We start from the raw sequence: 16,387 nt of genomic DNA, 5'->3' as shown, positions 1-16,387 counted from the left end.
CGCAGCTCAGCCAAACAGGCCAAACAGGTCAAACAGGTCAAACAGACCAAACAGGTCAAACAGGTCAAACAGGTCAAACAGACCAAACAGACCAAACAGGTCAAACAGGCCAAACAGGCCAAACAAACAGACCAAACAGGTCAAACAGGTCAAACAGACCAAACAGGTCAAACAGGCCAAACAGACCAAACAGGTCAAACAGGCCAAACAGGCCAAACAAACAGGCCAAACAGGCCAAACAGGTCCACTCTGTCTCACAGATCAGTCACTGTTTACTCACCGAAGTATTTACTCACCGAAATGTTCTCTTAATCTGATGTATTTGTCCGGCAGAAACCGTCCTCATTGTGCCTTTATCTGCACAGTCGTTTTTTCAGTTCTTTCCTTAAAGGAACAGGCCACCGTTTTTACATACTGAGATATGTTCTTACCTGAGCTTAGACGAGTTCATGTGGACCTGGCTGGTCTTCACGCGTGTCCTCAGTCACGTTAGCACAGACGGCGTTAGCATTTAGCCTCTCCCTCTCTCCTCTATAGCTCCAAAACAGGTCAAGATAGAAGCTACCAAGCTCTTCCACGTTTTCCCTATTTAAATATGGTTACGTGAAGTGTTCCACTACAAAGTATAATTACACACAATTAAACAATGTGGATTTTCTAAGGGGATAAAAGTGGAACTATATTGTCAGGCGTAATAGTACCAGGAGTAGTTCGAAACCCGCGCAGTAATGTCTTCACTTTACTGTAAAAACTGTGGCCTGTTCCTTTAACTGGGCTTAACCTGAAGAGGCGCCTGAGATTGATGACTAATCATTTTAAAACACAGTATATTAGTTTTAAAGATGCTGTAGTTTTGGATGATGAATTGTCCCTTGTGAAGCCCTTTGTGTGATTTGTGTCGTGTGAAAAGCTCTATAAGAATAACCTTTGTAATGAACATGTTTCCACAGAGCATGTAGAGCATGTAGAGCATGTAGAGCGTGTAGAGCGTGTAGAGCGTGTAGAGCGTGTAGAGCGTGTAGAGCGTGTAGAGCGTGTAGAGCGTGTAGAGCGTGTAGAGCGTGTAGAGCGTGTAGAGCGTGTAGAGCATGTAGAGCATGTAGAGCATGTAGAGCATGTAGAGCGTGTAGAGCAGCTTCAGATGCAGCACACGTCTCCATCACAGGGATGTGATTACGCTGACGGCTCCGTTTCCTCGTAATGAGACAAACCCTGTGGGGAAACGGGGTTTGTGTCGGACAGTTAAAGATGAGCCTTATTAACATTTCACCACATTCGACCACATTCGACCACATTCGACCACATTCGACCACATTCGACCACATTCGACCACATTCTCTCCACATTCTCTCCACGTCAGAGCAGAGGAGGATTTAAGTGCGTCTGAGTCGAGCTGTGGTTTCATTTCTCTCACAAGGTCGTAAAAAACCCATCATGAGCTGATCTTATCCTTTAGGTGTTTAAAGATGTTTGTGTTTGGAAATAATCTGGGATCAGGATGAGGAAGATAAACTGAGTATGATCTGAACACAGTTATGGAACAGGAACAAATGTGTTAAAACTAAAAGTCTCAAAGGAGGTCATTTATTCAGAGCTTCGTCTGCTCGTCAGTATCAAGGCTCATATTATATTATTATTATTATTACAGTGTTTTTAACCGGGCCATGTTCAGCCTCGGTCGCTCCTTATGGTTCACCTCCTCCTCTCTCCGGGACAGAGCTGTGTCAAAACCAAAAACACTATTTATTGGTGCTGAAAATATGATGTAAATGAGATGTTTTGGTTGAAGCAGCACTAAGTAACTCCAATCCAATCACTGTATTTGTGTAGCACCTTTAAACAACAAACGTTTCCAAAGTGCTGCACAAACGATCATAAAAACTACACATCAGAATAAAACAGATTAAACAGATGAATAGAAATAAAACCAGATATAAAAAGCAATGAAATAAAGTAAAAGACACAGGACCAGACGACTCACGCAGAGCTAAAACCAGAGAGTAAAGGTGTGTTTGAAGACCAGATTTAAAACCGTCCACAGTGGGGGGTGTTCGGACGTGGGGGGCAGAGAACTCCCTGTCCCCTCTGGTTCTCTGCTCGTGGGGGGGCAGAGAGCGCCCTGTCCCCTCTGGTTCTCTGCTCGTCTTCGGGACCACGAGTTGGAGCCTCAGACCTCAGAGCGCGCGGGGGGGTCGGTACATTTGGACGAGGTCTGTGCAAGGCCGTGGGAACCCAGGGTGCTGAGGGCGCTACAGCACCCCCTGGTGGATCGTCTATGCATTACAAGCAGTATTTACCTCTTAACTCCCGCCTGAACCGAGAGCATTTTCTCCCGTTCAGTTTTACCCAAATCCTGTAGGCCAGTGTAACGCCTCATTTGAAAGCTAAGACCTACAAAACTCATCTTTTCCCTCACGTCATCAGATTTTTTTTCCATTTTTTTGAGGGTGGTGTTCAACTCATTTTTGTAAATTTATTGTCTTTTTTTCCATCATTTTTTGTCTTTTTTTGTCTTTTTTGTCACATTTCCATCATTGTTTTCGTCTCAGTTTTGTCGCTATTTTCACAGCGTTTTTCCAGAAGCTTTTGGATTGGGGTAAAGCCAAACTGGAGACACTGTGCTCGGTTCAGGTGGGAGTTAAGGGGTTAAATAAACAGGAAATAAGCAAAGAAATAGCGTTTTGGGGGGCAATCTTGTCTCTCAGCACCCCCTGACCAAAATATCTTCCCACGGCCCTGGGTCTGTGATGTGCTCAGGGGCCAGTCCATTTAAAGCCTGAAAAACAAACAATCAAATGTTAAAATCTGTTACAGTGAACAGGGAGACGCCAGGATCGGTGAGGTCTGATCCGCGGCGTTCCGGACTCACTGCAAACGATGAAGGGTCTTTGATTTATCCCAGAGTAAAGTCCAGACGTGACGAAATAAAAGCGGGACGAGCTCAAAATCTGAAAAAGATCAAACTGGTTTAACTTTAGCTGAAAGACGAAGATGATAAAAGCTGGATGTAACCACAGCGCTGACCTGCTTGTCACGTACAAAACCCGAGTCCATAATGACGCCAGGGTTAGGGTGGCTGTAGGTTTGCTGTGCTGGCTGCCCCTAGAGGCCGTAAGCGCCACTGCAGGTGTCGTACATGTTGCGTTTTTCCTCATTAATCGTCCGTGAGAGTAAATCCTACACTGACAGAAAAGACAAAGGGACAGAGGGATATTGTTCCTCCAGTCACACAATGGAGATCATTGTTTTCACTCACACTTGGCTGTGAATACTGTTTAAGTGGTGCTAGCCCGCCTGTTAGCCTGTTAGCTTCTTCTTCGTGATTCCATTAGTGTGTATTGCTGACTCCGACCCGGTGGCAGGGAAGTTGCAATAGTGGTTTTCTGGCCAGAGACACCATCACCCCAATCGTCCCATAAACACTTGTATTACCCCAGAGGGACGGAAAGGATTTGTTAAGGTAAAAAAGTTCCGTAGTGCTGCTTTAAAGCAGTACTAAGTAACGTGTTTACCTTAATAAACCCTCCCCGTCGTCCCTGTGGGGGTAATACAAGTGTTTATGGGACGATTGGAGGGTCTTTCATCGCCCCCTGGTGTCTCTGGCCAGAAAACCATGTTTGCAACTTGACTGCCCCCGGTCCGGAGTCACCAATACACACTAATGGAATCACGAAGAAGAAGCTAACATGCTAACGGGCAAAGCTAACTGCGGCTAGCGTCACTTTAAACAGTATTTACAGCCAAGTTTGAGTGAAAAAAAATATTTCCATTGTATAATTGGATGCACAGTAACCCTCTCTCCCTTCACCTTTCCTGTCAGCCTCGTATTTACTCTCCAAGACAATTAATAAATTAAAAAAATCGTAACTTGCTACGACACCTGCAGTTGCGCTTATGGCCTTTAGGGGGAAGAGTTACTTAGTACTGCTTTAGTGTAACCTCTGTGCGTGCTAACAGCTCAGTGTGAAATATATACTCACTCATTACAATTACTTGCTAAGTTTTGCTAGAATATGTTTTTCTGTATATTTTCTTTTTTCCATTCGAGGAAAACTGGATCAGGCCTAACTTTCTGATTACAAATGTGGAAATGAAACAACTCATGAGACACAGAATCAAACACTCGAACAGGGTTTCTGTAACAAAGTAATGAGCTAATGATTCATTTCTGCCCCTCCGGCTCTGGATCGGTCAGAGAGCTGTGTTGTCGGGGCTTCGTGGTTGTCGGGGCTTCGTGCTCCTCGTGCTCCTCGTGCTCCTCGTGCTCCTCGTGCTCCTCGTGCTCCTCATGCTCCTCGCGGCGCCTCTCGTGGCCAACAGGTCCTGGTGAGGCTCAGACAGCGAGCGCCTCAGATGCTCCTCATAATGAGAGGAACGAGGCCGCTCTCATGGCCTGGAGGCGGAGCCTATAGTGCTCACCCGGGGCCTCACGTGGACCAGCCCCCCCCCCCGTGATGACGCCGCCCCCGCCATGCAGCAAAGGACATGCAGAAGAAGATGGACGGATGATTCATTTATCAATTATTACTAATTAGAGCCTCCGTATTCAGCAGCCTGTGTTTTCAGTGTGAGCTCACAGGGAGGACATGAGCGCCTGATGCAGAACTGAGGGAGGGGCATCTGACACATCCCCCCAGCTCTGTTCACTTTCACTGTTTCTTTTAACACTGAAATAATATCCGTCCATTTTCCTCCACTTTTCCGTTGCCGGGTCAATCACATCACCAGCCCTATGGCGCCCCCTGCAGGTGGTGGGTCCACAGGAGGACGACCTCATGGTTCTAACCGGGCCTGTTGGTCTCTCATGAGGAGCTTCTGACCCGCTCTGTGTCTGACCCGTCACCTACAGGACCTGTTTGCCCTGGGAGACCCTACAGGGGCACGAAGGATCATTCAGGCTCAGACCCTCCACCACGATAAGGCGGCGGCTCCAGGAGGGACTGAGAAAACAATGTTACACATTTTAGTATTTTAAAACCAAAATGTAATAAATATTTACTGCATTGTACTGGTGTCGGATATCTGTTTTATTATTTTACTGACCTTTATTTAACCAGGATCGTCCCACTGAGATTAAGAATCTCTTTTACAGGGGAGTCCTGGCCCCAGAGGGGGATCTATTGTACATGTTTTTAGTGGTAGGGGAAACCGGAGGAAACCTACGCAGACACGGGGAGAACATGCAAACTCCACACTTTACTTTACTTTAAACTTTATGAAAGGGACAAGACATGAAGCTCAAAGAGACAGAGACGTCCTGCACCAGATTAGAGCTAAAGAGCCGGTTTTTCCAATTGGCAAACTCTGCAAGGTGCTTAGGGCCCCACAGCCACACGGCCCCACATCTCAGTCACACTATGGTGTTGTTTCACTGATTAATCAACACGTTGTTCCGGGTCTATTTGTCTCAAAGATGAGTTAAATCCACACAGTAACTCTGGTTCTCTGAATGTGCACAGTCTAAAACGAGCTGCTCACAGGCTGATTCTCATTGGTCAGACAGAAATAACCGTCAGGTGCAGGTTTCAGTTATGCTGCGTCCACACCAAACTCGTTTTGGGCGTCAAAAACGCGCCTCAAACGCGTCGTTGGATGCTTGTGCTTTACTAAAGTCAGACGCTCGTCACAAATGTCACCGAGCGTCAAAACGCTCTGACCGCGTCAGCTCAGAGTCTGTTCGTAGCTTCTTGGAAGTAGCTGTTGCCTGAAATACACCTGCGCAGATTCAGCTTCTGAAATAACCTTTCTTGTCGCCGCTTTTAATCCTTGGTGTTTAGATAAAGAAGCACTGATGTGTCCTTGTAAAAGTCCCAGAGCTGCTGTAGCTCCGGTTCATAATGAAGCTAAACCTCCATGACTTGTTTACATCTGTGGGGCTGGCGTAGAATCTGCCCCGGTGGCTCAGCTACAAGGTCACTATGGGGAGAAAGCTCCTGATTGGTCGACCCTCGCGAATTTCGCCAAAAAGTTCAACATTTCCCAAATGAGCGTCGGCCGCACTCGACGCCCTGGAGGCGCCAAACGCTCACCAAGCGCGAAAAACCTCCGGAGGCGCGTCCTCCATGTATTTTAAATGTAAACCTGACGCTTTGGAGGCGCCAAAACACGTTTGGTGTGGACGCAGCATAAGTCTTAAATCAGCGGTTCCCAAACTGTGGGTCAGGGACCAGAGGTGAGAGAATGGGACCATTTGCCATTTTAAAAATTTGGGAAATAGACTATAGTAGACTATAGTAGACTATAGTAGACTGGGATATAGTAGGCCCCATGTGGATTTTTGCTTAGGGCCCCAGAAAGGCCAGCACCGGCTGTTTCCCTCAGTAGGCCCTGGTCACATCACAATAAATAACACTACACAGCGTGACCATTCATTCTCCTAACAGTCAGTCACATAACACAGTCACACTGCAGTTCATTCTGCATCTTTTTCTTTCTGTGTGGAGTTTGCATGTTCTCCCTGTGTCTGCGTAGGTTTTACGTCGGTTTCCCCTACCACTTAAACATGTACAATAGGTTCCCTCTGGGGCCAGGACTCCCCTGAAAGAGAGATCCGTAATCTCAGTGGGACTTTCCCGGTTAAATAAAGGTCGCTTCTAACTTCCCCACATTTGGAGCTGCAGGAATATGCTGGGAGAGGCTAATGCTAATGCTAATGCTAATGCTAATCTTTGGTTGTTAGCGTGACTGAGCACACACGGGTTCAAGCTTTGTCTGGCTCTTGTGGGTTTTTCCAGGGTTCCCCTAATGCAAACCTTGTACAGAACATTGTGTTTTATATCTGACCAGTGGGGGTTCTTTGTGCTGTGTTTGTCAGTCGCGGCTGGGGCTGGTGCCTGGACGACCCCCCGGGACAGGACAGACTGTCTGTGAGCGCCCTGCTGCCCGGCGTGCTCTACAGCGCCCCCCACCAGTGCCGCCTGCAGTACGGCTCCGGCTCGGCGCTCTGCCAGGACATGGACGTGAGTACGAGGACCGAGGTCAGAGGGTTTGTTTATTATTGTTATTGTAAGTCCAGGTCTTTTCTTTTCTTTGTTTTCTCCGTCCGGTTGCTTTGAACATGACCATATATGGGCAATGACAAAGATGAGTTCCCCGTATAAATAAAGTACATAAAGATACAGAGACATGAAAACAAAGTGCCCCCCGGGTTCCCCTGATGCCGACCGTGTAAACATTTCTTTTAAATATGACCAGTGTGGGGTTTTTTGTGAGCAAAGTGGTTCAACAGCCCATAAAAAACATAGATAACAGACAATGCTAACCATGGTTTTAACGTTAGCTTCATGCTACACATGCTAGCACTAGCTTAAAACTGCCTTAAGCTCTGCCCGATCCCGTCAGACCTCAGAGGCTCAGCTGAAGGGCCTGGTCGGTGCTTGGATGGGAGACCGTTTGGAAACACCAGGAAGCCTAGTCAATGTAGTGAGTGAGAGGTTGTGGTCGGAGGGGCCGATGGTACAGCCTCGCTTCCGTCAGTCTACCCCAGGGCAGCTGTGGCTACAATAGCAGCTTACCACCACCAAGTATGGAGTGATTGAATAATGCAATGTGTCTTTGAGTGTCCAGAAAAGCGCTATATAAATCAATAAATCATAATTTGTATTACTATTAACAATTTGCTGTGAAAAAACATCCACATGGAGCCAGTTCTGACCTGACTTTATTTGTTTGCAGTAACGTTTACAATCCGCCAGAAAACGGATAAAAAGAGAGAATAATTGTGATTCTCTTAACACACACCACAACACGAGTCACGAGTTCATCATTCTGCTGAAAATGATCAAATGTTTCAGCCTCAGACAAACAGTTTCACTCTCAGTTCTGTTCATTTCTGAAATCCGTGACCAACCTCATTATTTTTTGTCTCCCTTTTTCAATGTGTGGCAGCAACAGTTCACTTCACTGTTAAAGTTTTACAAGCTAATGAGACCTGTTAAAGGCCTGTTCTGTGATTTCCCACACGGTCAGGGGTCCCTGAATGCAGCGTCGCCCTGGGACATGTCCTGGTGTGTGAGAACTAATGCCTCTGTATGTAAACATGGCATTAACCACTTCCCCTTTAAAGCTGAGTGACTGAGCGGGTGATGGACGGGGGGTCATTAGAGCGGCTCCTTCAGTGTGTGTGAGCGGCTGGAGAAGATGAACTCGCTCAGCCTTTGTTTTACGGATTTCTCACCGTCCCTCGTGACACGACCCCCCCGTCCATCATCCCGACTCTCGCTCAGGGCCTCAGCGCTTCATATGTCTGGGGTGTGGAGGGTCTTTATGAGTGTGTTCCTGGTGTATTAGTGTCTCCTCCTGGAGGATTCTGAACCGAACTGTGAGGCAGATGTGGGAGAGTCTCCAATATAGAATAACAGCAGCATTTCCATTAATAAGAACATTTTCAACTTAAAGTTTAAAGGGATGTTTCAGGATGTTTGACATAGGGCCTCATTTCCTCGTTATCCAGAGTGTTGCTGATTTCTGGAGACATTTTTTTTGTAATTCATGCAGTTCTTATGTTTGAAGAGTTTCGTGGTGCTAGGCTAATGCAAGGCTAGTGCATGTCTATGGTATCAGCTAGCCTGCATTAAAAACAGTGTGACCCGCTCCACAGAGCACCTGAGTCACTGATAACACCAGACTAACCATATACATGTCTGTGTCCGTAGAGTCATTTAAAATAACTTATATCTGAGCAGCATCAGCTTCGTGGTTGTTTAAGCTACGCAGCGGCGGAGTGATCTGCGAGAAAATAGTCCCTCAAAACATTTATATGGTGTTAAATCTAAATCTCTTGGAAAATGATGACGTTGCTCGAGTACTTTTATTCTTTAAAGGGGCTGGATGCAAGTTGGCCATTTTATACTCACTACTGCCACCTCAGGTCACATGTGTAGCTGCAGCTTCTATATTAAGCTTGGCAATTTGGATCCGAAATAAAACTTTCTGAGCGACAGTGCAGGATTTTCGAGGCAGTTGTGGTGAACAGGTCTGAGCTCATTCTACACATTAGGACATGGAGGAACATGTAGGGGAGGAAAATACTTAATTTTAACATTTTTAAACTCCGTATAGTCCCTTTAAGGGGAGACACTACAGGCAAAACTCAATGTTTCCAGTTTTCAGGTTTTGGGCCAAATCTGTCTCTGAACATATAAACTTTCACCCGGAAACAGAAAACATGCCAAATCTTCACAATAACATGTTTAAATATTGCGCTGATTCAATGTTCCCCCATAGACTTATATGGGAGAACACAATTTCAAGGGCCTTTTTCTCCAAACACATGTTTCTGTCATTGTGGCGACACTATGTCCACGTCAGTCGGACCTAAAGACTTCACATTTTCCAGCCTTGGACTGAACAATATTTGGAAGATTTTTTCAGAGGGATTTTTTATTATTTAATCCCTTAAGCCCCGTTTATTGAGTTTTGAATGTCAAAAAATAAGGCGAGAATTACATTTTTACAAAATTTTCCACTAAAAAACTGCTTATTTTAAAACCAAACAAGAAATCCTGAATCCGCTCAGAGAAAGTCTTGGTAACTCATTCATCAATAAAATGAAACCACACATTTGAATGTAGCTCTGTCCATTATTCAGATTTTGCCGCCGAAAAGATGGGAAATTTGGGGCATTTTTAGGCATAAAACACCTTGTTCTTATATGAAAAGATGAAATGACAGAAAACTTGGCAATGTTTTTTTTCCCCACATTTATGTCACTGATCGACAGCAACAGTTTCACATTGATATCTGTAAATATACATGTTTTCCCTGTTCACCTGCAGTGTCTCGCCTTAAGTAACATTCTGGTCTGATTCAGCTGCAGTGGTGACTAACTGACCACATTTCTTTTGCTCTGACATTAAATGTTTTTTGGGGGCATTAGAATTGTATAAAAACGATTTAAATAAAACGATTTAATTGGAGTGATTCCACACTGGCTCCAGGTCCGTCAGAACAAATGGTTAGTGTTGCTTCTGTAAAGGTGTGCGAGATCCTGCCATTATAAATAAGTGTCCGTGTCCATGGAAACGCCGCACATGGACCACACGCGTGCACAGCCGGTATGTTCTGCCCTTAAAGCAGATGTGCTGTAAAAGTCAGACGGCTGAATGAGCTTTGGAAATGGTCTCAAAGCAAACAGCAGGTGGCGCTCACAAGCAAAACTGCAAAAAGTTATTTTGGGGACGCGGTCAACGAGCAAAACGTCCAACATTTCTCTCCCGTCCACAGTTAGTCCTCGCGGTGGGTTTTGTAGCAGATCAGTTCCTCTGAGGTTCTGGGTTCTCATGTTTGAAACATCTTGTCAACAGTGAAGAGCAGGAGTTTGTGAGCCTTGTACAGCTGCTGTGTTAAGATGATCTTATAATAACACTGAAAGAATGAACTGGATGTAATTCATAGGCAAGTGCACACGTGTTATCATGTGTCTACTTGCGTGTGGAAACAAAACAAACAAAAACAAGCCACTACTGAATACGTACAGCACGAGGGTGATTAATAATGGTGAATGAGGGGTGGGCACTCATACGCTCTGCTTCAGCCGACTCCTTTTGAGCCCAATTGTGATGAAATGTTTAAATAACTGTAAAAAATATGAATGTAAACAGCTCAAATAAACAGCTCGATCAATCAATCAATCAAGATCAACAAGATTGTGCAATTTTAAAGGGGGGGTTTTATGGAAAATCAACTTTCTCCAGCTTTCCATCCTGTTATTCTGTCACTCCCTCATTAAAAACATGGCTGAAGTGTTGCCTTGGCACATTCACGTATTTCTGAGTAATCTGTAAAAACTCTGATGGCGGCCATTTTAGGGATAGGTTTGCCTGAGTCCTCCTAGGAACGCCCCCACCTCCTGGAGACGCCTCCGAGCTTTGGTCACCAGCCGAGTAACCAACCACTGCTCCTCAGCAGAACCCCCTCCCCACTGATGCCACAGACAGCGTGTGGAGGGGGCGTGTCTAAAGGCTCAGAGGTTCTTAAAGAGACAGAGGCCTATTTCAAGACATTCACTACAGCCATTTTGAGAGAGACATTTTATACAAGGCAGTTATTCTAATTTACTGCATTTACAGACCAGCAGAAGGTTTATCATTGTAGTGAGATATAGACTGGAGCTATGGGACTGACAGATATTTAATCTAATAAAAAGTGGATTTGTTGGAGCTGTAGATGTTCTCCTTATGTCTGGACCTGAGGGGACGATATCGGGTATTAGGTGGGAGTAAGTCACTACATACAAGTCCCAGCAAGTCCAAGTCGATTGGTCAGAGTCAAGTCGCAAACGTCAGCGTTAAGCCTGATTCTTCTTTTCAAAATGTGTTGAATCTACATGAAAACATAATGTGCTTTCTCAAGATTTAGCGATTTTGAAAATTTAGGCTAAAATCTAACTTTTTAAAATCGAATGGATTTGGATTTAAAGTCGAATTAATATTCAAATCGATACAAAATTTAAGCCACATTTCGGCTAATTAACGAAAATGTGTGATGCCTTTTCCAGCGTAACTTTTTAGAGCAAGAACTTTACACTTTAAGGTTTCAGATGTGGTGAGAGATTTAATCGCTAAGATCAAATCTAAGATGTTTGTAACCAGGGCCCAGAATTTGGTGCTTACGCCCATAGACTGTAAAACATAATGGACGTCTTCTCCTCACTCCTCCCCGTTTACCATAATGACCACGGTCATGGAGGAGGTCATGGAGGATCTACAGACTCCTCCTCCCCAACTCTGATGAAGCATGTTCCTAAAAAGGACATAAGGGCGGGATTTTCACCGTAGACTCCGCCCTTGCGTGACGTGTAGCTTGCGCTGCTCCAATGCTAACAGTCCGAGCCTCATTAAGACCAGATTTCAAACATTCTTCTTATGAAAACCAGCCTGGTTTCTTTAACTGTGATTAACCCAGTGTTATCTCAGGAGGAAGATCAGCCGAGTCTAGTGTTGAAAAAACTGAAACCAGGTTAAAGTTGTTTTTAAGGTGTTTAAACTCCAATGCTTTTCAATGGGGGACTAGCGGCGATATGGAGGTACTACAGCACTGGCGGAGCAATGGCGGCCCCCAGTGTCGTGGTCATAAAGCAGGGCAGCCAGCGGCCATTGCTTACGCCCCTGGTGGGGGGTGGACGTGTGCTTTTGTTTTGGTCGCGTTAACGCAATGACGGCCAAGCGAGCGCCGACCCACCGCGGGACACACACATTGTTTCGCTCACGATGGGGTTAATAAAGTTCAGAGTTTGACCTTTGAGTTTTTAAGGAAGAACACAAGGCAGCGCCATGTAAACGAGGAAATGAATGTCAGACGCTCTCAGTGCTGCTGTGATGAACCATCCAGTAGGGCTGTGCAATTAATCGAAATTCGATTACGATTTCGATTACAACAGTAAACGATTACAAAATTAGCATAATCGCAAAAAATCGATTATATATTTTTTTTTCAATTTTTTTTTTTTTTTTTCAATATTATTATTATTTTTTTCAATTTTTTTTTTTTTCAATTTTTTTTTCTAATTTTTGGATTTTTGTCACTTTTTGGATGGATTTTTGTCTTTTTTTTTAATGGATTTTTGTCATTTTTTTTGATGGATTTTTGTCATTTTTTTGATGGATTTTTGTCATTTTTTTGATGGATTTTTGTCATTTTTTTGATGGATTTTTGTCATTTTTTTGATGGATTTTTGTCTTTTTTTTAATGGATTTTTGTCTTTTTTTTTTTATGGATTTTTGTCACTTTTTTGATGGATTTTTTTAAAGGCAACAAATAATCGTTTGAATAATCGTGATTTCAATTATGACAAAAATAATCGTGATTATTATTTTTTCAATAATCGAGCAGCCCTACCATCCAGCCATGACTTTTAACTTAGTTTCAGTTCTCAAGTCTATCGTTTATTGTAATATATTCCAGCCTCAGCGTATTGAACTTGGAATTGTGTTATCATGACAGGCCGAATAGGTTTGAAATGTAGCTTTTTATGAAAATGCTGTTGTTATTTAAACATTTACAGCTTCCAGAGAGCTTTGTTGACTTTACATTGGAGTCTACACAACATCTGCCTCACCAGCTGCAAACCTCTGCACACGTCCCTGCGCTCACCACACTCGTTTCATTACACACAGCACGATTTGTAGCCAGAGGTTTTCAGCTCAAGACGTCATCGAGCCTATGAAATATTCATCACGTTCATAATCCTATCAGGCCGTGATTCATTGGCAGCAAACACCCCGAGCCTGTGGATGAATCCGAGGCGTTTGTTTTGCAGAGGGATTTGTTGACCTCTTTGAATCCACATCTTGTATTATTATATGTCCAGGTTGTTACAGAGGTCGTTTTAATCTGTGTGTTTGTTTTGGAGCCCGGGGGGGGGAGGCGGCAGAGACGGGGGGGGGGGGGGGGGGGTGCGGCAGAGACAGGGGGTCCTTGATTCGAGCGCGCACATGCATTTGTAAACAGAGGATTCAGGATTCTGGTCTGGTTATTATGAAACACCAGAGAAACGGGTGAAACGAACCTTCCCTTTGCACCTGGAGAAACCACAAAGATGCTCTTGGCCAGGGGTTCCCAACCTGTTCTCCATGAAGGGGAGTCGTGCTCTAACTCCCAGCCTGACTATTCAAAGACTGAACAACAGATCCAAAATCCCCTCTAAATGTCCTGTGTCTTTGTGTAGTAGAGCAGTGGTTCCCAAAGCGGGGGATGGGACCCATCATAGCCTGGTCTTACCTCGTACTCCTTTCATACAGAGGGTCTGGATCTTCACTGTTGTGTCTCACCTTCTTTTCCTCCAGTGTCTGTGTTCACTGGTTCATCAAACGCCCCAATGTCAACCAATGACCATGTCCCCAGTTTTAAAACATTCCTTTGGTCATAAAAAGAATTTCTACCATTTTGTGTCTAATTCCAACATTGTTTAGGTCCACGTCAATAGCAGGATCTGCATCATGAAGCTGAACAGCTGTGCTGTTGATCTCTTTACTTATTTAATATTGTACAATGGTTTTGAATTTGATTGAATGACTATTCTTTGCTTGTTTATTCAAGTTGTTTGTGAAGTCTGCAATCTTTGAGTTTTTACAAAATATTTTGTATTAAACCTTCACAAACTGTTACAGGGCTGTTAGAATCAGCACATTTTGACTGTAACACATTGAGCGCCGACAATCCAGACCCTTTTTGGATCTTGGAAGCTGAGCAGGTCAGGCCTGGTTAGTGCTTGGATTGGAGACGCCTGAGAATACCAGGTGCTATAAGCTTTTACCTCCTGTCCAGGCCGGGGCCTCCAGTCCTAACAGCTCCAGGCCGGGTCTGATACCTCCAGCCCGGTCCTAACAGCCTCAGGACGGGGCTGAGACCCAGAGCCCTGTCCCAAGACCTCCAGCCAGGCCCCATCACCCACCACAACCCCCCCTCTCTCTCATCCACTAACCCCTGTCAGGCACCCCCAAACCCGCCTACCTGGACACACTCAGCCCCCTGGCTCCTCCAGACCTCCAGGGACACCCTGCGCACCCCTCGGACACGGTGACCCACTCTTAAGCACCTTTCCTCAGACCAGACCCGAACTGGAAAAACTGGAAACATGCGCGAAATGGCAAATTTTCGATATTTTGACAAAACACATTCATTTGAACGGTGGACCACCTAAATGCACTTCAAGCTTTGCCATACATTTTCTTTTTTATATATGTAAAACAGCTAGACTAGGGACAAAATGATCCATTGAAGTTTAAAGAACATGGGGCGTATGATGCAGTGACTGGTTCCTACTGTAAAGCGCTTTGGGCTGAAAAAGGTAGAAAAGCACTTCATATGTTGAGTCCATTTCCCTCTTTATGATTTCTAACAAGGCTTTGACCTAAACGTTGCTGAAAACATCTGGAACGTTCATAATCTGCGATGTTTGAGGCAGATGTTGATGGACTCTCGTGCTCTTTCCCCACATGCTCCACTTCACCTTCAGCCCATCGCCAGCCCACGTGTCCACTTACTGATGTTCTGAAGACCTCGCTCTGCACTTACTGACTGTTCTGAAGACCTCGCTCTGCACTTAGTAATGCTCTGAAGACCTCGCTCTGCACTTACTGATGCTCTGAAGACCTCGCTCTGCACTTACTGATGTTCTGAAGACCTCGCTCTGCACTTACTGATGTTCTGAAGACCTCGCTCTGCACTTACTGATGTTCTGAAGACCTCGCTCTGCACTTACTGATGTTCTGAAGACCTCGCTCTGCACTTACTGATGTTCTGAAGACCTCCCTCTGCACTTACTGATGTTCTGAAGACCTCGCTCTGCACTTACTGATGTTCTGAAGACCTCGCTCTGCACTTACTGATGTTCTGAAGACCTCCCTCTGCACTTACTGATGTTCTGAAGACCTCACTCTGCACTTACTGATGTTCTGAAGACCTCCCTCTGCACTTACTGATGTTCTGAAGACCTCCCTCTGCACTTACTGATGTTCTGAAGACCTCACTCTGCACTTACTGATGTTCTGAAGACCTCACTCTGCACTTACTGATGCTCTGAAGACCTCCCTCTGCACTTACTGATGTTCTGAAGACCTCGCTCTGCACTTACTGATGCTCTGAAGACCTCGCTCTGCACTTACTGATGTTCTGAAGACCTCGCTCTGCACTTAGTGATGTTCTGAAGACCTCGCTCTGCACTTACTGATGTTCTGAAGACCTCGCTCTGCACTTACTGATGCTCTGAAGACCTCGCTCTGCACTTACTGATGTTCTGAAGACCTCCCTCTGCACTTACTGACTGTTCTGAAGACCTCGCTCTGCACTTACTGATGTTCTGAAGACCTCGCTCTGCACTTACTGATGTTCTGAAGACCTCGCTCTGCACTTACTGATGTTCTGAAGACCTCGCTCTGCACTTACTGATGTTCTGAAGACCTCGCTCTGCACTTACTGATGCTCTGAAGACCTCGCTCTGCACTTACTGATGTTCTGAAGACCTCGCTCTGCACTTACTGATGTTCTGAAGACCTCCCTCTGCACTTACTGATGTTCTGAAGACCTCGCTCTGCACTTACTGATGCTCTGAAGACCTCGCTCTGCACTTACTGATGCTCTGAAGACCTCGCTCTGCACTTACTGATGCTCTGAAGACCTCGCTCTGCACTTACTGATGCTCTGAAGACCTCGCTCTGCACTTACTGATGTTCTGAAGACCTCGCTCTGCACTTACTGATGTTCTGAAGACCTCGCTCTGCACTTACTGATGCTCTGAAGACCTCGCTCTGCACTTACTGATGTTCTGAAGACCTCGCTCTGCACTTACTGATGCTCTGAAGACCTCCCTCTGCACTTACTGATGTTCTGAAGACCTCGCTCTGCACTTACTGATGCTCTGAAGACCTCGCTCTGCACTTACTGATGC

General features: G+C 45.1%; 1 protein-coding gene across 1 annotated transcript in view; it reads left to right on the top strand.

The window, feature by feature from the left end:
- adamts7 (a disintegrin-like and metallopeptidase (reprolysin type) with thrombospondin type 1 motif, 7) overlaps positions 1-16,387 on the top strand; it is a gene marked incomplete at both ends in the record, with an annotated part of 128,729 nt that overhangs the window by 58,496 nt on the left and 53,846 nt on the right. Inside the window, one exon of the mRNA XM_079554538.1 lies at positions 6,815-6,959. Coding sequence (XP_079410664.1) covers positions 6,815-6,959 — 145 coding nt within the window. The remainder of the gene's footprint in view (positions 1-6,814; positions 6,960-16,387) is intronic.

This window comes from Gobius niger, assembly GCF_951799975.1.
Source record: "Gobius niger genome assembly, chromosome: 4".
Lineage (NCBI taxonomy): Eukaryota > Metazoa > Chordata > Actinopteri > Gobiiformes > Gobiidae > Gobius > Gobius niger.
Note: the sequence above shows the minus strand (reverse complement) of the source record. Positions and strands in the feature narration are given on the sequence as shown.